The sequence below is a fragment of the Oryctolagus cuniculus genome, chromosome 1 (assembly GCF_964237555.1).
Source record: "Oryctolagus cuniculus chromosome 1, mOryCun1.1, whole genome shotgun sequence".
In the NCBI taxonomy this organism is placed as follows: Eukaryota; Metazoa; Chordata; class Mammalia; order Lagomorpha; family Leporidae; genus Oryctolagus; species Oryctolagus cuniculus.
In genome coordinates this window covers 116828014-116849524 of record NC_091432.1, presented here as the reverse complement: position 1 = coordinate 116849524, position 21511 = coordinate 116828014, and the positions used below count along the sequence as shown (strand labels likewise).

At 40.4% G+C, this 21511-nt stretch overlaps 1 protein-coding gene and 1 pseudogene across 1 annotated transcript; both read left to right on the top strand.

Annotated features, from left to right (window-relative positions):
- The first annotated feature begins 3226 nt into the window (after positions 1-3226).
- Positions 3227-4173, top strand: LOC100338627 (olfactory receptor 8B8-like; annotated as a pseudogene).
- Positions 4174-11434: 7261 nt separating this feature from the next.
- Positions 11435-14319, top strand: LOC100350618 (olfactory receptor 8B3-like). The gene is made up of 2 exons (XM_070060976.1): positions 11435-12380; positions 14279-14319. Exons 1-2 carry the CDS (start codon positions 11444-11446, stop codon positions 14317-14319), a joined length of 978 nt encoding a protein of 325 aa, XP_069917077.1. The 5' UTR covers positions 11435-11443.
- The last annotated feature ends 7192 nt before the right edge of the window (positions 14320-21511 follow it).

Here is a 21511-nt window from a genome sequence, read left to right as displayed (position 1 = left end):
CCTTGTTTGCATGGACAGCCTTCCCTGCTGGAACTTAAATAATTTTTTCTCACTGTCCTAAGGGTGGGGGCTGGGGTGAGGCAAAACTTCTGATGACTGAGTAGGCAACAGCCACCAACACAGTCCTTGGTCTCCGACATGGTAGATGAATAGTTCTGAGAAATTTGCTTTGAATTTGCCCAAAATGTCCTCTTCACAGCAAGGAGTGCAACTACTTTAATAGCCACCACATGATCATTTGGTTTGAATGGGAATTCACTCTTTCTTTTCTTTTTCTTTCTTTTAATTTTTACCATGATCTACTTTCAGCTTATTTTATACTCATAAGATAAGCCCTGGACAAAGTAAAGTGTTCAACAAATAGAAGAGAAAAACACTGTTCCTCACCAGTAGAGACAAGGGCTGCAAACAATCATCAAATCTCAAAATGTCAATTTCACTCCTGTACATTACATTTTTGGTACTCTTGGTTACCACAGATCATGGAGAACATATGGTATTTGTCTTTCTAGGACTGTACAGCCAGAGATCTTAATCCTCAGTGCAGAGGAATGAATGCTCCCCTTGGTCACTTCATACATTATCTCCAAGAATCTATGCACAGTTCTACAGAAGGAAGGTCTGGAACAATCATTTGCCATTTCTACTATTTTCCTACTTGCCTCTGAGGTGTGTCAGGAAAATCATAAATTTTAGCTTTAACAATGTACATGCCTTGGAAAGCCAAGACACTCTGGCAAAAAGATCTCTGTGAGTGAGATCCCAGTGGAAAGAACAGGTCTTCAAAGAGGGAGGTGCCTTTCTCTGAAGGGAGGAGAGAACCTCCACTTTGACTATGACCTTGTCTAAACAAGATAAGAGTCGGAGAACTCAGAGGGCTTCCATAGCCTTGGAAACTCATGACTGGTGCATAGGGAGATTACTGATGCCATAAACAGGAGTGTCAATTTGTAAAGTCAACAACAGGAGTCACTGTGCACTTACTCCTCATGTAGGATCTCTGTCCTTAATGTGCTGTACATTGAGGCTTAATGCTATAACGAGTACTCAAACAGTATATTTCACTTTGTGTTTCTATGGGGGTGCAAACGATTGAAATCTTTACTTAATGTACACTAAACTGATCTTCTGTAAAAAAAAAAAAGAAAAAAAAAAAGAAATTATCAATTCCCAACTTAACTCTCACTGGGATTAAACATGACAATAGGTCTGATCTGATTTCATCATCATTTAAAAAAAATCAAATCATCTATTATTTTTCACTTTATGTTTCTGTGTGGAGCAAACTGTTGAAATCCTTACTTAAGGTATACTAAGCTGATCTTCTGTATATTAAGATAATCGAAAATGAATCTTGATGTGAATGGAAGGGGAGAGGGAGTGGGAAAGGGGAGGGTTGTGGGTGGGAGGGACGGTATGGGGGGGGAAGCCATTGTAACCCATGAGTCGTACTTTGGAAATTTATATTCATTAAATAAAAGATAAAAAAAAAAAACAATGTACATGCCTGTAAATTTCACCTCCGTAAAGGATATTATAGTGATGCGGTTAAGAGAATGTGCCCTCAAGTCAGACTGTCAGAATTTAAAGCTAGAGTTTCTCCACTTCCTAACTATGGTATTCTAGACAGATTGTAACTTATTTTCCCCTTGTAAGATAAGACATGTAGTTGTGACAGTTTATTTCCTACATGTAAGGTATTAGAACACTGCCTGGAATTTAGGAAGTCTGAGAAGTGTGTGTTCTCTTCCTCCTTCTCATTTACATTCACTCTGACCCAGCAAGCATGAAGATGGCCTCTGAGAGGTCCACAGTGGCCTGCACACATCTTGTTGATGTTTTTCACGCCCCCCCCCCCCATACTCAGATACACAAACATCAGCCTTTACACCATATAAGCCTTTGCCCGTGTGGCAAGAATTGCCTCTGAGAGGTCCACAGTGGCCTGCACACATCTTGTTGATGTTTTTCACCCCCCCCCCCATACTCAGATCCACAAACATCAGCCTTTACACCATATAAGCCTTTGCCCGTGTGGCAAGAATTCCATGTGGTATCCAATATACATTTTAGGAAACAGAGAGAAGGGAGTCTCAGTTATTCTTTCTTTGGTTATTCAAATAGTTATTGATCATCTATTATATATTTATACATCCATGTGTCTATCCATCTATCTCTATGTTAGGTATTTTCCTTTCTAGCTCCTGTAAAAATATCACTGAAGAAAATAATCAAGATCTTTCCCATTTTAGAGCTTAGATTCAAATGTATTCAAATGGGTGCATGTATTATGGTAAGAAGCACCAACAAATGGTATAGTATTTCATGTAGGCATCAGTGAACTGGATACAGGAAAAGTCATCCTGCTTTTTTATTTGGGCATGTGTCCCATTCAGATGGAAACCAAAGAGTTCCAGTAATTCAACGCAATTATGAACTAGGCTGTAACTGCAGGTAGGTAATTTCTTTTGGTTGCAAAACCTGATCTCTGGGGAGACATTGGAGGAACATAGTCTTCCCCTTTCTAATCAGGTCCCTAGGATCTTCCAAATGCATAAACACCCTAGAGGCATATTAGCGGGTGACTCTTTCGGCATTGCCAACTTATGTATGCCGCTCTCTTAGGCTAGCGAGGACATTGTGTGCAGAGCCAGTCAGGAATCATGATCCACAGATTCTGGGGGACTGTGGGCTGTGCTCCAGCTCCCTCCATCCCAGTGTTGTCCCAAAGAGAAGTAACAACAACAACACCAGAAAAGACTCCTCTCTGGGCTATTCACTTGTACAACTCATCAGAGCCACGTTTCTCTCTGTGAGAATAGGGGAGAAGGTCCTTTCCTGACTCCAAATGCAGAAGTTTCGATTGTATGTGTCCTGCTAACTCCTTTGAAGTCTCATCTTTGGGAGGCAAGCAGTCCTTCAAAGGTCTCATCTCTCTACCGACATCACCACTGGCCCAGAGTGGGCCCCGTGGGCTCTCCAGAGAGTCGTGCAGCAGAGCTGGTGTCCAGTGAGGAGTGGTCATAGAGCTTCTGGATCTCCTTCCTGCAGAAAGTTGCTCTCTGGGTTTTGTTATTCACCTCCACCCATTCTCTCAGTTTTATAAAAGGGAAGAAATGAAGTTACTCAGCAGGATAGGTGAGTTCATTCCCTCATGCTGAGTTTAAATCCTTGTAGTTGAGAGAGTGGATCTGTTGTAATGTTTGTATTTCTCCCATTCTCACAGATGCCCTAAGGAAGAATGGCCTCAGGAAATGACTCCTCAGTGGCTGAGTTTATCCTGCTGGGATTAACTCAACAGCCAGAACTGCAGCTGCCTCTCTTCTTCCTCTTCCTGGGGATCTATGTGGTCACTGTGGTGGGGAACCTGGGCTTGATTGCTCTGATTGGTCTGAACCCTCACCTGCACACCCCCATGTACTACTTCCTCTGCAACCTGTCCTTCATTGATCTCTGCTACTCCTGTGTCATAATGCCCAGAATGCTGGTGAGTTTTGTGAAACAGAACATCATCTCCTATGCTGAGTGCATGGCTCAGCTCTTTTTCTTTGCCTTCTTCGTTATTGATGAGTGCTGTATCTTGACATCGATGGCCTATGACCGATATGTGGCCATCTGCAAGCCCCTGCTGTACAAGGCCACCATGTCCCATCAGGTCTGCCTCATGTTGATGGTGGGTGTGTATGCAATGGGGTTTGTGGGTGCCGTGGCCCACACTGCATGCATGCTGAGACTCACCTTCTGTGATGGCAACATCATCAACCATTACATGTGTGACATTCCCCCTCTCCTCCAGCTCTCCTGCACTAGCACCTACGTCAATGAGCTGGTGGTTTTCATTGTGGTGGGCATCAATGTGATAGGGCCCAGCTTCATCATCTTCATTTCTTATACTCTGATCCTCTCCAATATCCTTCGCATCAAATCTACAGAGGGCAGGTCCAAAGCCTTCAGTACCTGCAGCTCCCACATAATTGCTGTTTCTCTTTTTTTTTTGGAGCATCAGCATTCATGTACCTTAAACCTTCTCCTCCTGGGACTTTGGAACAAGAAAAAGTATCCACAGTTTTCTATACCATCGTGAGGCCAATGATGAATCCTTTTATTTATAGTTTGAGGAACAAAGATGTTCATGTGGCACTGAGTAAGACTTTGAAAAGGGTGCTCTCCTAAATTAGAGGTTGTGTTTTTTAAAGATTATTAAAAATAATCCTTTTGGTGTCCTATTGCACAGTAGGGTAACAATAGTTAACAACAACATACTGAATTTTTCTAAATAGATAGACAAAAGATTTTTGAATGTTCACACTGCAAAGAAACCTTGAATGTGTGAAGCAATGGAAGCCAATTACCCTAATATGATCATTAGAATGTATGCATGTATCGAAATATTCATTGTACCCCATAAATATGTACAATGTTGTTTGTCAATAAATACAAGCAATCCAGTAAAAAACAGTATGTCTTGATCAAGCGACTTCATGTTTTAGAGTCATATAAATAATTATTGATATAAAAAACTGATCACAGGCTTCTTCTGAGAATACTTTCAGCATCTTATTATGTCCTAAGAGTTTTAGAATACGTTTTTGCAAAGAAGTAGAAAGGATTCACTTCTTTAACCCTCATTTAAAAAATTAAATCAGGGCTGATGTTGTTGTGTAGTTGGTAAAGTCTCCGTTTGGTGGCCCTCAATGTCAGCATTCCATATGGGTGCTGTTCTGAGTTCTGGTGCTGTTTCACTTCCAATCCAGCTCCCTCCTGATGCACCTGGAAAAGAAGCAGAAGATGGCCTAAGTCCTTGGGCTCCTGTCCCTATGTGTGAGATGCAGAGGAGGCTCCTGTTTCCTGGCTTTGGACTGGCCCAACTCTGGCTGTTGTGCCATCTGGGAGTGAACCAGTGGGTGGAAGATAGCGCTCTGTCTCTCTCATTCTTTCCCCCATTTCTCCCTCTCTCTCTTCCTCTCTTTCTCTCTGCAACTCTGCCTTTCATGTAAATATGTAAACCTTTAAACAATTAAATTATTTTAAATTATATCTAGGTGCCTTTGGTCTAGAAGTGATAGAGTGCAGTGGAAGAACATGCTGTTTTAAGACTGAGGCTCTAGTCTGGTTTCAGCTATTCATATGCACAATATGAACAAGCCATACTTTGGTTACTGCAAGACATCTCATCTGTAAAATGGAGTCTAAGAATTTCTCATACATGCAGATGATCATATAATTTTGTTCAAGTTAAGAAGAAGATGGAAATACATTCAACATGGCTGAATAATTATATGAAACCTAAATCAAATATGATTGTTTGCATTCATGCTTTTCTCAAAAGTTTTTAAAGCTTCTTAACTGTAGACCTCATTTCATGGATTTTATCTTTTTTTAAAATTTTATTTATTATTTATTTGACAGAGTTAGATAGTGAGAGAGACAGAGAGAAAGGTCTTCCTTCCGTTGGTTCACCCCCCAAATGGCCGCCACGGCTGGAGCTTCCCTGATCCAAAGCCAGGAGCCAGGTGCTTCTTCCTGTTCTCCCATTCGGGGGCAGGGCCCAAACACTTGGGCCATCCTCCACTGCCCTCCCGGGCCACAGCAGAGAACTGGACTGGAAGAGGAGCAAATAAGAATGGAACCCGGTGCCCATATGGCATGCCGGCGCCACAGGGTGGAGGATTAACCAAGTGAGCCACAGCGCCGCCCCCTTATCTTTTACTTTCCTTCTTTCTCTTAGGTTTTACACTACTGTTCCACTAAATATATGTTTATCTGAATACTTTTGTTTCGGTTATATAAGTTGAATAATGTATCAGGTTTGCTTCATTAATTGAGGTAAGAGTAACATAAACTGCACATATGTAATGCAAAATGTTGATGATTTTTAACATACATGTGTGCCCGTGGAATCATCATCACAATCAAGAAAGTGAACACATTATCCTTCAAAGTTCCTCTATCCTCCCATGAAATTTCCTGTTTCACCCCTCCTCATTTCTGTCCTAGCACCAGGAGACTACTTATTAACTTTGTGTCACTGTAGAGTCTTCTGCAGTTTCTACTCGATTATACACATGCAGGGCACTGATTTGTGATTTTCCTTGGTTCACTCAGCATAAAAATTCTAGAAGCTTAATTGACACAAAAATAATTGTACAATTCTATGGAATGTAATATTATGTTTTGATACATACATGTATTATGCAATAATAACATTTGAATAGTTAGGATAACCAACGCCTCAAATATGTAACATTTCTTTGAGGTGATGTTGTTATATATATTAATAGCTCCTTCCTGATTGCTCAGTGGTACTCATGACATAAATATACTACCTTTTGTTTTCTTCCCTGTATTTAACATTTTGATTGATTCTATTTTAGGCTATTTTTAAAAAAAATATTAATTTATTTGAAAGTCAGAGTTACACAGAGAGGGATAGGCAGAGCGAGAGAGAGAGGGAGAGAGAGAGAGACAGGAAGAGAGAGAGAATCTTCCATCCACTGGGCCAGGCTGAAGCTAGCAAATGGAAATCCATCCTGTCACTCACGTGGGTGACAGAGAACCAAGTACTTGAGACATCGTCTGTTCATTCTCAAACTCATTATCAGGAAGCTGAATTGGTAACAGAGCAGCTGGGATTTGAATCAGCTGTCGTTTATGGGTGCTGGTTAATGCTCTGGGCCATTATGCTGGTCCCTGTCTTAAATGTTTCTCTTACATAAATTTAGAATTACATTATATTATATTACATTATATTATATATTTTTATATATAATATATATATTTTATATATTGCAACTGTCAAAATAATTAGAAAACTTGGGAGAAAAATCAAAGCCTGTTGCATTTCTCTTTTTTTAAGGTTTATTTACTTGAAAGTCAGAGTTACACAAAGAGAGAAGGAGAGGCAGAGAGAGAGAGAGAGAGAGAGGTCTTCCATCTGCTGTTTAACTCCCCAATTGGCTGCAATGGCTGGAGCTGTGCCATTCCGAAGCGAGGAGCCAGGAGCTTTTTCCAGGTCTCCCACTCAGATGCAGGGGCCCAAGGACTCAGTCCATTCCCTACTGCTTTCCCAGGCCATTAGCAGAGAGATGGATTGGAAGTGGAGTAGCTGAGACTTGAACTGGTGCCTGTATGGGATGCTGGCACTGCAGGCGGCAGCTTTCCCCACTAAGCCACAGTGCTAGCCCCTGTATTTCTCTTTATTTTTGTTTCTTGTATTTCTTTCTTCCTCATTCTATATTTTTTTTTCCTTTTATTATTTGTTTTCTGTTTAGAGAAGCTTCTTGAGCCATTATTTCAGGGTCGTGATGCTGGCAGCAAATTCTTTCCATTTTCTGAGATTATTGTAACTTCCCCTTTATTCCTGCAGAATGCTTTGGCTAAATACAAAGTCTTGGGTTGGTAGTGTTCTCTTTCAACACTTGAGTTATGCCATTTCCTTATTGTTTCTATGCTTCCAGAGACATGCAAAATCCTCTTCATTCAGTTTTCCCTCTTTCTGCTTTGAAGATTTTTTCTGTATGCTTGATTGTGTCTTGGAGTAGGTTTCCACTAGTTTTCCCTGTTTGAGGTTGATTTGGCTTCTTTTTATCTTACTTTTAAAATTTGTCTAAAGGGAGTACATTTCATATATTTAATACATAAAACCTTTTTAAAAGATGTTTTTATTTATTTGAAAGGTTGAGTTACAGGGAGAGAGAAGGAGAGACAGAGAGAGAAATCTTCATCTGCTGGTTCACTCCCCAGACGGCCTGAAAAGACTGGGCTGTGCCAAGTGAAAGCCAGGAGCCAGGAGCTTCTTCCGGGTCTCCCACCTGGGTGCAGGGGCGCAAGGACTTGGGCTATCCTACTTGTTTTCCCTGGCACAGTAGCAGGGAGGTGGATTGGAAGTGGAACACCAGGATTTGAACTGGCACCATATGGTATGCCTGCACTGCAGGTTGTGGCTTTAACGCACTGCACCACAGTGCAGGCCCTCATATATACAGTTTTAAAAGCATTTATGACACATCCAACTGTACCCCCCCTTCAACAGTATATTAGAATAACTTTTTCCTCACGTCCTTACCAGCATTTGTTATTTTCTGATTTTAGATGAAACTATTCTAACTGGTATGAGCTGGAACCTCATTGTGGTTTTTCTTTGCATTTCCCTGATGGCTAATGATCCTGAGAATCTTTTCATGTATCTTTTGCCATTTTTTAAAGATTTTTATTTATTTATTTATTTGATAGGTAGAGTTACAGACTGAGAGAGAGACAGAGAGAGAGAGAGAGAAAGAGAGAAAGGTCTTCCTTCCATTGGTTCACTCCACAAATGGCCACTACAGCCGGAGCTAACATGATCTGAAGCCAGGAGCCAGGAGCTTCTTCCTGGTCTCCCACGCGGGTTCAGGGGTCCAAGCGCTTGGGCCGTTCTCCACTGCTCTTCCAGGCCACAGCAGTGAGTTGGAATGGAAGAGGGGCAAATGAGAATAGATTTATTTTGGCTCCCGAAATTCCTCGATTGACAATATGGTGGTGGTGGTCTCAAAACTGCTGGGTAACTGAATTCCTGAATCCTCAGTAGGACTCTGCTTAATACCATGCCTGTGTAGTGTGTGTTTGTGTGTGTGTGTATGTAGTTTGAGATGCCTGTTGAGGGTGGAAATGCTGGCTCTCCACTCAGCCTTTGTTAGTGTTCAGCTAAAATTTCTGTAGTGTTGAGCTAAAAATTTCCATTTAAAAATGCTTCTACTTTTCTTATCCTTTGCTGGACATAGTGGGTGGCTTTTTTCCTTCTTGTGTGGTCTGTATTATGGACAGGAAGAGGAGGGGAGTTAATTTACGGTGGTGGAATAATTCTGCATCCTGTTTGTGGTGACAATTACATGAGTATGTACATGAGATTCGTTGTGTGCATCTACATACACACAAATGCACACACACAGGCACATGAATGCTGAATTACTGAACACTGAGTAAGGTCTACTGTCTAGTTAGCATCATTGTACAAGTGTCAGTTTCCTACTTTGGCTATTGTCCTGCATTTGTGTATGTCATCATAGGGGACAGCTGGGTGAAGAGTTCAAGGGAATCTATGTATTATTTTTATAACATCGTGTGAAACAATAATCACTTGAAAATAAAAAGCTAAACAAAATAGATATCATCTTACAAGCAAAAATTCATGTATACAGAGGGATTCTAAAGTCATATTTTCCTGAAAGGGCAGCCTATGTACAGTGACTTTTATTCTATTTGACTGTAATTTGTTGATGATGAAGACATACTGAATCAAAGCAAACCAAGGCAATTAGATTTCTATGGAGTCATTCTTAAATTATACAATTTTTTAAAATTACAAATGGATTTTTAAAATATTTGTTTATTTATTTAAAAGGCAAAGTTAGAGATGCAGAGGCAGAGAGAGAGAGAGAGCGAGAGAGAGCGAGATGTTTCATTCACTGGTTCACTCCCGAAATGGCTGCAATGGCTGAAGTTGGGCTAATCTGAAGCCAGGAGCCAGGAGCTTCTTCTAGGTCTCCCACATGTGTGCAGGGGCCCAAGGACTTGGGACATCTTTCTACTGCTTTTCCAGCCCATAGCAGAGAACTGGGTCAGAAGTGGAACAGCTGGGTCTTGAATTGCCTTCCATATGGGATGCCAGCAGTGCAGATGGGAGCTTTACGCACTATTCTACAGCATTGAACACAATTACGCAAATTTTAATTTTAAATATCTGAAATCGAAGTATTCCTTTTCTTTATGCCCATAAAGTATGCAAAGTTAAAAACTGATTAAAGGGACTAAAATAATAAGAGCAAACATTGCATATTATACTAATTTATACATACTTTACTAAAACCAATATGATATCTAGAATTAAGAATGCTAAAATGCCAATGGCATTCATATACTTATAGTTTTATAAATGTCCGCAGAGGCTCCTACTTCCTATGCTCTGGGGATTGTATAATCCCTGGTGCAACGTTTACATCTATGGTAAACACAGACATCATTACTTTTTCCCTATGTAATTTATCACCACAGGGAGATCCTAGGGGAGTCCTTCTCTTGGATTTGTAATCAAAACCAAAAGAATTATAAGCTTTAAGCCAGCATCCATGCTCTATGACATGCTGGGTCAGGTGTGAAGGCTGGGGCCTTCCTCACAGTCTCTGGACAAAGCTGTAACTAGAGGTTTGATCTGCACCTCAGAGTGACTTTTGGAACATTCAGACAGATCTATCAATGACACCTTTCCCAGTCAAGGGAGTGTGACTACATTCATTCTGTGGACACATCTGATCTGCTTTGATGCCTCCAAGGCAGCTCCTCCCCTAGGACCGTGCAGGGGAAACACACACAGAGGATCAGCACTGAGTCCTCTGAGTGGAGCAGGGTGAGTTGTTCAAAGCACTATTTTTCCTCTTCCTGCATGTTGTTGAAAAACAAAGCGAAGCATTCTATTGAATAATAAGAAACTCAGCAATATGGAGCTCCGTCTTGACTGTCGGCATTTCTCTCATCCTCTCTGAGTTGGCTTCATCCTCAGCTGGTAGCAAGGAAGCTACAGCAATTCTGGAACACAGCTAGAACACATTAATGTAAGAAGATAAAGAGATTTGTCTCTTTCCTGAAAAAAAATTATTGATATGCCGCAAATACAGAAGAGTTTAATGTTATTATTGTCCTAAGAATAGAGTTGGGTTGATTCTTGTAGATTTAGTTAATATAAATATCACTTCAAGTAACTCTGTTTCTATTTCCTTCTGTCCTACAAGGACCTGTGGAAGCCAGTTCACATTCCTTTCTAAATGCTGTTTCTAGTTAGGATGGAATATAGGAAAATTTATGAAAAACCACAGAGTGTATGGTTAATTTTAACTCTTAAGCTACCAAGGGAATCCTCAATACCTATTAACAATTCTTGGCTTCCTATAACCTGTAGCAACGTGTCTGGGAAACTATAGACTATCAGAGATGTCCTCCTGTAAACGAGAATGTATGGATGTTTTCTGCCCTAAAGCAATGCTCTCTTTCTTACTATTCATCACTGGGCCTTGAAGTATCTGGTATAGTAATAGATATACAAGTCAGAAATAGGAAGTGAAGAATCAGATGAATGAGAGGAAGAGGTAAGAGACATATTCCAACTACTCAAGTTCATCAGCAGGCAAGCTTGTACCTCAAGTACTCCAACTCTCTATATTCTAGTAAGGAAAGGAAGAAGTACTTGTCATTATTCAGTTCATGCAGACAAAAGAAAGAGAGACTCGAAGGTTGGAGGGGGAAGTGGGGATGTAGCCGTACATTCAGATCCCAAATCTCATGAAACAATGGAGAATTTATCTGAATTCTGCCAATCTTAGTCCCCTTCTATGGATGGGAGTTTCAAGAAGACAGCTACATTCTTTGTGAGTGACATTTTGCTTCCTGTCTGTCCAGAGTTTCAACAAAGAGAATGCTGGCTGGAAACAACTCCTTGGTTGCCGAATTTATTCTTGCTGGATTGACGGATCGTCCAGAGCTACAACAGCCTCTATTTTACCTGTTTCTAATGATCTATATTGTCACCCTGGTGGGCAACTGTGGCTTGATCACTCTGATTGGTCTAACTTCTCACCTCCACACCCCTATGTATTATTTCCTCTTCAACCTCTCCTTCATTGACCTTTGTTACTCTTCTGTTTTCACCCCCAAAATGTTGGTGAACTTTCTATCAAAGAAGAACATCATCTCCTATGTTGAGTGCATGACTCAGCTGTTTTTCTTTCTCTTTTTTGTTATCTCTGAATGCTATATGTTGACCTCAATGGCATATGATCGCTATGTGGCCATCTGTAACCCCCTGCTGTATAAGGTCACCATGTCCCATCAGCTGTGTTCTGGGCTGGCTTTTGCTGCATATGTGATGGGACTTGCTGGAGCCACTGCCCACACAGGGTGCATGCTTAGACTAACCTTCTGCAATGCCAATGTCATCAACCACTACTTTTGTGACATACTCCCTCTTCTCCAACTTTCTTGCACCAGCACCTATGTCAATGAGGTGGTAGTTCTCATTGTTGTGGGCATTAATATCACAGTGCCCAGTTTCACCATCCTCATTTCTTACCTTTTCATCCTCACTAGCATTCTTCATATCCAGTCTACTCAAGGACGATCCAAAGCCTTCAGAACTTGTAGTTCTCACATTATTGCTATTTCCCTCTTCTTTGGATCAGCAGCGTTCATGTACCTTACATACTCTTCTCCTGGATCTAAGGACCAAGGAAAAGTTTCTTCTGTTTTCTACACTAATGTAGGACCAATGCTCAATCCTCTGATCTATAGTTTGAGGAACAAGGACGTCAAAGTTGCAATGAGGAAAGCCCTAACTAAACTTCAGATGAGAAATCTATTATAATCAGAAGTAATAAATAAATGAACTCAATTTTTATTGTTGTTTTTCATGAAGAAATTTTAGCATAGCCATATTACTTCTGCATATAGTATTATGTATCATTTAGTAGACTTGTCTTATCTAGTCCCTTAAAGATAATCTCATCCCATTTTTTTCTTCTGACACTTTAAACACGGCTTCTTAATACCTAATATACCATATCTATTAAGCAGCACATGTGGTGATGTTTCCCATTTTTTAAAGGTTTATTTATTTATTTGAAATTCAGAGTTAGAAATAAGGAGAGGTAGAGGCAGTGAGGGAGATAGAAAGAGGGATAGAGATCAATCTTCCATCCACTGGTTCACTCCCCACATGGCTGCCACAGCCAGGGCTAGGCCAGGCCAAAGCTAGGAGCCAGGAACTTCTTCCTGGTCTCCCACGTGAGTGCAGAGGCCCATGGACTTGGGACATTCTCTGCTAATTTCCCAGAAGCCTCAGCAGGAAGCTGGATCAGAAGTGAACAACCAGGACTCCAGCTGTTGTCCATATGTGACCCTGGCTATGTGGGCAGCGGTTTTCCCACTATGCCACAGTATTGGCCCCCTGGTGTTTCTCATCGTTGCTTCATATCCTTTTTGTCTCCTGTGTTATTGCTAATCTGTACAAAAATGGTTAAGTTTTTAAGTTACAAAATGGGAGTATCTCAATGTTCTTACCTAGATACATAAGTGCCAAATACGATGTAATGATTCTCATTTTTATCAATACTGTGGTATAGGCAGTAGGATTTGATGAAATGTCTGTAGCTGTGTAAGATGTATATATTTGAAGAGCAATCAGTCTCCTTGAACTTTCTTTGTATTCTGTTTCTTTTTACCTTTTCCTTTTCCTTTTCTGATTATTCTTGGTCCCTTTGGGAATGATATTCTTACCACATGGACCTGAGAACCTTTACCAGCCTTCTTAAAGTAGGATAGAATACGAATAGCTCCACATTTTATTATCCATGTAGTTTAACAGTGAATGATTACAGGAATAATACCTGTGTCTCAGGATTCCAGTAAGGGAGGAGGACAGTTTCTATGATAAACTATTATCATCTAAAAAGGTATCAAATATTTTGAAATATAGCACATAAGTATTACTTTTTTTTAGTAACTTACTGGATAACAGTGCACATTAAGTTAGTAGAAATATTTTAGCCAATATATTAGTTATCTCTTATGTTTATCATAAAAAGTGCATATAAATGATTATAATATTTCCACAAACATTTGTACATATACTTAAACTATCATGAAAAATACATGATGCTTCTTGAACATAGAGACTCTTTCATATAATTTATTTTATTTCTCTAAGGCTTTTCCTACTTGCATATTTATAATATCAGATATATTTGAGGTCAAGGAATATACTTTTGAACTGGAGTCTATGGTCTAGATATCATAAATATAAATTTATTGTTATAAGTACTGATATCATGATAACCAATAACATCAATATAAATTAAGTGTAATAAGCCAAGCTTAGCAGGACACATATTACATGAACTCACTCATGTGTGGAGTCTAAGAAAAAATAGGTGTTTAACTCATATGAATTACAAATATAATTGTCTTTACCAGAGGCTGGGGAGAGAAGATGAAAGGGGCAGATCGAGAAGGTTGACTGAACTTGTACCAAGTTATAGCTAGATAAGAGTATGAGAAGTTTTGAGGTTCTATTGCACAAGATGGGGAGACAGACAATTTACCATATAGCTCTCTCTCTAAAATATAGAAATAGGATTTCTAAGAGTTTTTACGACAAAGAAAAAAATTAAATGCTTCAAAGCATTAATATATTAACCCTGATTGGACATTACACAACGTACACATGTCACAAAACATCTCCTAGTACCCCATAAATATGTAAAGCTTATATACATTTGTTTAGTTTTTTTAAAATAAAAACTAAGGAGCAGATGTTGTGACACAGCGGGTAAAGCTGCTGTATTAAGTCCAGAATAACGACTCAATAATTCAATGATTTATCAGTAATAAAAAGATGATTTAATAAATGGACACGTGGTTTATAAGACACATCCTAAAGGAAGGCAAGCAAAGCAAATGGCCAATAAACACCAGCAAATGTGCTTCCTGGCTGCACCCCCTTAGGTGCATGGTCAGTTCAGGAGAGCCCTCCTTTACGAGCTCACCAGTCTCCTTCATGGCGTTGCTAAGGCTTTTTCTAGCACCAATCCTATAAAAGTTCCTCTCAAAGCACCTAGAATCTGGTAGTGCTTCCTCTTTCTATTTTTCTACCAGCCTGGGAATGATAGGTATTTTCTGCAATGTGTTAGTGTTTATATTTTCTTAATGTCAACTTTTTGCTCTTTTTCTCTTGCAATATCTGTATAACTAATTCTCTATATTAATATTCTTGGTAGGAAACATGAATTCTAAGGTTTTTGACCTGGGCATTTTATGATACAGAAATCACATTTGATGGACTGTCTTGTCCATGCCACATTATGTAATCCTGTCCATTCAACACATGCTGCATCCTACTGATATTGATTAAAAATAGTCATTCACCAGTAGTCTTTTCTGACAAAATTAGATTTAAAAGGACTTTCTTTCTCTCTCTGGAGTTATTCTTCAGTCTAGGAATTCTGGTGATCACTTTTTCACTACATAAGAAAGCCCACACGAGATTATAACTCAGTAGAACCAAGAAGAAAACATGGGAAGGACCGGTGCTGTGGCACTGTGGGTAAAGCCGCCACCTGCAGTGATGGCATCCCATATAGGCACCGCTTGTGTCCCGGCTACTCCACTTCTGATCCAGCTCTCTGCTATGTCCTGGGAAAGCAGTAGAAGATGGCCCACGTTCTAGGGCCCCCGCACCCATGTGGAAGACCTGGAAGAAGCTCCTGGCTTCGGATCAGCACAGCTCTGGCCATTGCATCCAATTGGGGGGTGAACCAGTCTATGGAAGACCCCTCTCTCTCAGCCTCTCCTTCTCTCTCTGTGTAACTCTGACTTTCAAATAAATAAATTAATTTGAAAAAAAAAAAAAGAGAGAACGTGGGACGCGAGACACTCCCCATGATGTGACTTGACCCTCCCCAGCATGCAGAAAGGTATTTCCATCACAGAGTTACCAGGTCATGTACTTTCATGCTGTTGGATGCTTTATCTAAAGAGCTTTGCTTTTATAATTTTGCCACTTAATGGAAAGTGCGTTGAGCATACCTTGTGTAAAACAATGTGAGAGAACATTCTGTGTTGTCTAACACAGTCTGCTTAGGGTAGAGGCTAAAGAAACTAAATTCAGATTCATAGGTACCACATATAAAACTTGCCCCACCAGTTGCTATTTTGACCTTGCAATAATTAGTTAATCTTCCCCTGGCTGTCAGTTTCTTATGTTTGAGACAGGGATGCCTGGTTCTCAGGGTGATTGTAAGTGTAGGATGAAGGAAGCTATGTAAGCAATTCTACACTGTTACTGACAGACAAGAACTAATAGAAGGTCAAGTTTTCATTTGTATGGTTGTCAGTTGTCTCTGAGTTTAGGCTAGGAACCCTAGATACAGCAAGGTCCGACCTCATTCTAATTGTATTCACAGATTAAATGCTGAATAATAATTTTATTGGATGCAACAACTCCATCAAAATTTTAAACTAATGAAGAGATTCTGGGGTTTGAGGCCTCATGAAGAGCAGAACAGAGCTACTGAAGCTGTGAGAGCTTTATCTAAAAGTCTCCATGCTCCTGTGGGCTCAGTCTCCTCCCAGGTGCTGCTTAAAGACAAGGCTTAGTGTAAACACATTGTGTCTATTCCTCCTGAGAATCACCATCAGGACAAATGGGAATTTGACAATGGCATTAACTCACAAGGACAAAACAAACCAACCAACCTTCAGGAGAATCATAAAACCCCAAACTTCTGGAAGTTAGGAAGTAAACAAAGGAGAAGCATTGGATTTGCCATTTTCATGACATCTGGGATGACAATAGAACTGGAGAAACCCAAGAAAACATGTGATTTACACCACATAATTTCTCATGGGCTCATATTTGTAGGGCACCAGGAATCTCTGGGAGAAGTACAGTTGGGATAGAGTGAGTCAAATACTTAAAAAGTCTTTGAGAGAAGTGATCACATCTTCAGAGAGTCTCTACCTCTTTATGTGGTCGGAGGTCTACCTCTGCCTCTACCCAGTAAAACACTAGAGGACCATCTGTCAGAGAAAGAGAAGCAATGTCTATACTTTAGAAGCCTGTGTGCATATTTGAGGGAGAGTAGGCCATAATGAAAACAGGGTAACAAAGTAGAATGTCAACACCATTAGCCTTTTCCCCTCCATTTAGGTTACAGATTCTTGAAAGCCAGGATCATATCATTCAGGAAGACTGGAAGACTCTTCTCTGAGTAGTCAAACCAGTCCATAACAGCATTGTCACTAAGAGTTCCCTGTTTAAATGGGACACTTCAATGACACCCACAGTTGAACGGACACAAAGCGCTCACATGAAGCTGCGAATCAGTTTTTCAGAAGACTACTCTTGAATGTTAATGCAAGTATACTAAGAAAATTAAAGAATGTCTCAAATACAAAATATGTGACTTCAACAATAGCAACAATTTGAAGGAAAGAGTTAAAAAGAAAACATCCTGGCAGGCGCCGCAGCTCACTAGGCTAATCCTCTGCCTTGCGGCGCCGGCACACCAGGTTCTAGTCCCGGTCAGGGCGCCAGATTCTGTCCCGGTTGCCCCTCTTCCAGGCCAGCTCTCTGCTGTGGGCAGGGAGTGCAGTGGAGGACGCCCCGAGTACTTGGGCCCTGCACCCCACGGGAAACCAGGATAAGTACCTGGCTCCTGCCATCGGATCAGCACGATGCGCTGGCCGCGGCGGCCATTGGAGGGTGAACCAACAGCAAAGGAAGACCTTTCTCTCTGTCTCTCTCTCTCACTGTCCACTCTGCCTGTCAAAAAAATAAAAAAAAGAAAAGAAAACATCCAAAAAACGCAATGAAAGAAAATATACTCTTGAATACTACAAATGACAGCAAAGAGAGAATAAATTATCAAAGTCTCATTAGGGAAATTTGAGATTATAAACCAAAGCATAAAGTAGAGTTATGGAAATTAAGAGAGTGAATAATGGTGCAAAAGAAGAAAACCTAGGATTTCAGCATCTGAGGATGAAAAGTCCCAGAGAGAGAAAAAGAAAGCATGAGGAAAACATTGTAATTAATGTAATTTTAAAAAACAGTTCCAGAACAGACTTGGGCTTCTGAAATGGAGTTAATTAATACTCTTATTAATAGATAAATATAGGCATGTAAAATTCATCTTTCTTAATGTTCAGAACAATGGAAACAAGTGTAAGATCTTAAGGGCTTCCAAATGGAGGGAAAATAACAAAATAGCTTTCACAAAAACATCACCATCAGAGTGGTTTCAGCTTTTCAGGTTTGCTCAATGCCTCGAAGCCGTTACAGAGTAATGCCTTTTTGTATTAAAAGATTTATTGGAAAGGCAGAAATACATTAGGAAGCCTCTAATAAAGCTCCCCAGCCATAAGGAAGTCACTAGCAATGGAAGAGACCCTAGCGCACAGCAGCCTGTCTCACATATGTATTTCCCAGATTATAATCCACATTGCAGCAATAATCATCTTCCAGCTGGTGTGTCAGCCCACTGCTCGCTTGCGGTATGTGGCAGCAGTAGTCACACCCTACCAGACCTGCCTGTTCACTGTCCACTGGCAGCATATTTTAGTAAATTTACAATGGCTCACTTCTCTGTGTTTGGCTTGTCCAGTGATTTCTCAAGAGCTGTGACACTGAACTCCATTTGTCACATCCTGTGACAGGACTCATCACATGACAGAGACAGATGTAATCATTAATATGATGATGAAAGAAGAAATCAAAATATCATAGTCAAACATAATTCATTAACATGTTATTGGGTCAAAAAAATTCCTGGAAACCTTATTTATGAAGATGAAATTGCATACATAGAGCTGAGTGTAGTGGGAGAAGGTTTTTATTAACAAAATAGGGGGAGGAAGCTTGAAAGACATCAGGGAAACATACAGAACAGAGAAACAACCAAAATAGGAGCTATGGAAATGAAAATTATAGTATATGGTGCATCAGCTGTATAGTGTTTTAATATAGTCTTAATGACAGAAATCTTAACATTACTGACTGTATGATTACAGTTATATTTGTAGGAATTGAGAGCGGGGAGCAAGAAGAAATTGGGCGTGTGTATGCAGTGGTGGCAGTAGTGGTGGTGGTAGTGATGTTGGTATTTCAAATTCTCATCTTCCGTAGAAGTTCAAGTTAGGAAAAACTGTTAGAGGAGTCCAAAACATAAGATGAGGAAACTACAAAAACAGAGTAAGTAGAAGAACGTCCAGGCCTTTGGAGAAGATGAATTCTGTGGGATTTGGAGACTGTCTGAAGAGTATGAGTGAGAAGAAAGTGCTAAAGGACATTATGCATGGTGAAAAAAAACCAGCCTCACAGGTTACATATTGTGTCTGCTTACTATCCTGAAAATGACCAGAGAGAGGGGGAATATGTTGGTGGATGCCAGAGGATATTGGAGAAGTGGTAGTGATGGGTATCCTACCAAGGGATTAGGAGGGAATTCATCTATGTTGGTAAAATAATTCTGCATCCTGATGGTGGCTACAGTTTCATGAATATGCACATGGGATTAAATTATATAGATCTACACACTCAGTAACATACATGCAGATACATTAATGCTGAACTACCGAGCACTGAATAAGGTCGGATGTTTAGTTAACATAACTGTACTAGGGGCTAGCATTGTGGTGCAGCAGGTTAAGCCATCAGCATCACAAATGGGTGCCGGTTCACATCTTTGCTGCTCCATTTGCAGTCCAGTTCCCTGCTAATAGCCTGGGAAAAACAACAGAATATTGCGGAGTGCTTGGGCCCTTGCACTCATGTGGGAGATCTGGAAAAAGCTCCTGGCTCCTGACTTTGGTCTGGCCCAGCCCTGGCTACTGGGGCCATTTGGATAGTGAACCAGTGATGGAAGATCTCTCTTGCTCTCTCACTCCCTCTCTCTCTCATTCTCATTCTCTCTTTGTCTGCTGTTCCTTTCCCTTTCTGTAACTTTGTTTTTCAAATAAATTTGAAAGAGTTATACAGAGAGAGATGTAGAGGCAGAGAGGGAGAAAGAGAGGTCTTCCATAGGCTGGTTCACTCCCAACTGGCCGCAATCGCCGGAGCTGCGCTGATCTGAAGCCAGGAGCTAGGAGCTGCTTCTGGGTCTCCCACATGGGTTCAGGGGCCCAAGGACTTGGGCCATCTTCTACTGCTTTCCCAGGTCATAGAAGAGAGCTGGATTGGAAGTGGAGCAGCTGGGACTTGAACCAGCGCCGATATCGGATGGCAGCACTGAAGGTGGCAACTTTACCTGCTACGCCACGGTGCCTGCCTCTAAAGTAAATCTAAAAAAAAGTAAAAAAAAAGGGGGGGGGTAAACAAATAGATGTTATCTTACAAGCACAAATTAATGCATACAGGGAAATTCTAAACTCATATTTTCCTGAAATGGCAACCTATGAACAGTAACTTTTATTACAGATTTGAGTGTAATTTGCTGAAGGCAAAGACATACTGAATCACAGCAACCCAGGGTAACCAAATTTCAATGAATTATGGAGTCCCTGTGACATTATACAAATCTACACTTTAAAATATCTGAAATCAAAGTATTCCTTTTCTTTATGCCCATAAAGTATGCAAAGTTAAAAACTGGTTCTAGGTACTCAAAATAATGATAGCAAGCATAACAAATTTTACTAAATTATACATATTTCTACCAATACTAATATCTAGAATTAAAAATGTTAAAATGCCAATGGCATTCATATACTTATAGCTTTATAAATGTCCGCAGAGGCTCCTACTTCCTATGCTCTGGGGATTGTATAATCCCTGGTGCAACGTTTACATCTATGGTAAACACAGACATCATTACTTTTTCCCTATGCAATTTATCACCACAGGGAGATCCTAGGGGAGTCCTTCTCTTGGATTTGTAATCAAAACCAAAAGAATTATAAGCTTTAAGCCAGCATCCATGCTCTATGACATGCTGGGTCAGGTGTGAAGGCTGGGGCCTTCCTCACAGTCTCTGGACAAAGCTGTAACTAGAGGTTTGATCTGCACCTCAGAGTGACTTTTGGAACATTCAGACAGATCTATCAATGACACCTTTCCCAGTCAAGGGAGTGTGACTACATTCATTCTGTGGACACATCTGATCTGCTTTGATGCCTCCAAGGCAGCTCCTCCCCTAGGACCGTGCAGGGGAAACACACACAGAGCATCAGCACTGAGTCCTCTGAGTGGAGCAGGGTGAGTTGTTCAAAGCACTATTTTTCCTCTTTCTGCATGTTGTTGAAAAACAAAGTGAAACATTCTATTGAATACTAAGGAACTCAGGAATATGGAGCTCCGTCTCGACTGTCGGCATTTCTCTCATCCTCTCTGAATTGGCTTCATCCTCAGCTGGTAGCAAGGAAGCTACAGCAATTCTGGAACACAGCTAGAACACATTAATGTAAGAAGATAAAGAAATTTGTCTCTTTAAAAATTATTGAGATGTACTATATACATAGAAAGGTTTACATTCTTTTAGTTGTAAGATAGAGTTTGGTAATTTTTTATAAATTTAACCAATATAAATAGCACTTAAATTAATTATGCTTATTTTTTTATTTATTTGTGAGGTAGAGTTGCATACAGAGAGAAGGGAGAGATGGATAGCAATGTTTTCCATTGGCTGGGTCATTCCCCAAATGGCCACAATTGCCGGAGTTGGGTTGATCTGAAGCCAGGAGCCAGGAGCTTCTTCCAGGTATCCCACTTGAATACAGGGGCCTAAGCAGTTGGGTCATCTTTCACAGAATTCCTAGGTCTTAGCTGAGAGCTGGATCAGAAGAAGAGCAGCCTGGACACAAACTGACCCCAATATATGACTCCAGCACTGCAGGCAGTGGCTTAGCCCACTGTGCCACAGTATTGACCCCAATTATGTTTCTTTCATGCTCTCCTATAAGGACCTGTGAAAGCTCATTCACTTTCCTTTCTTTA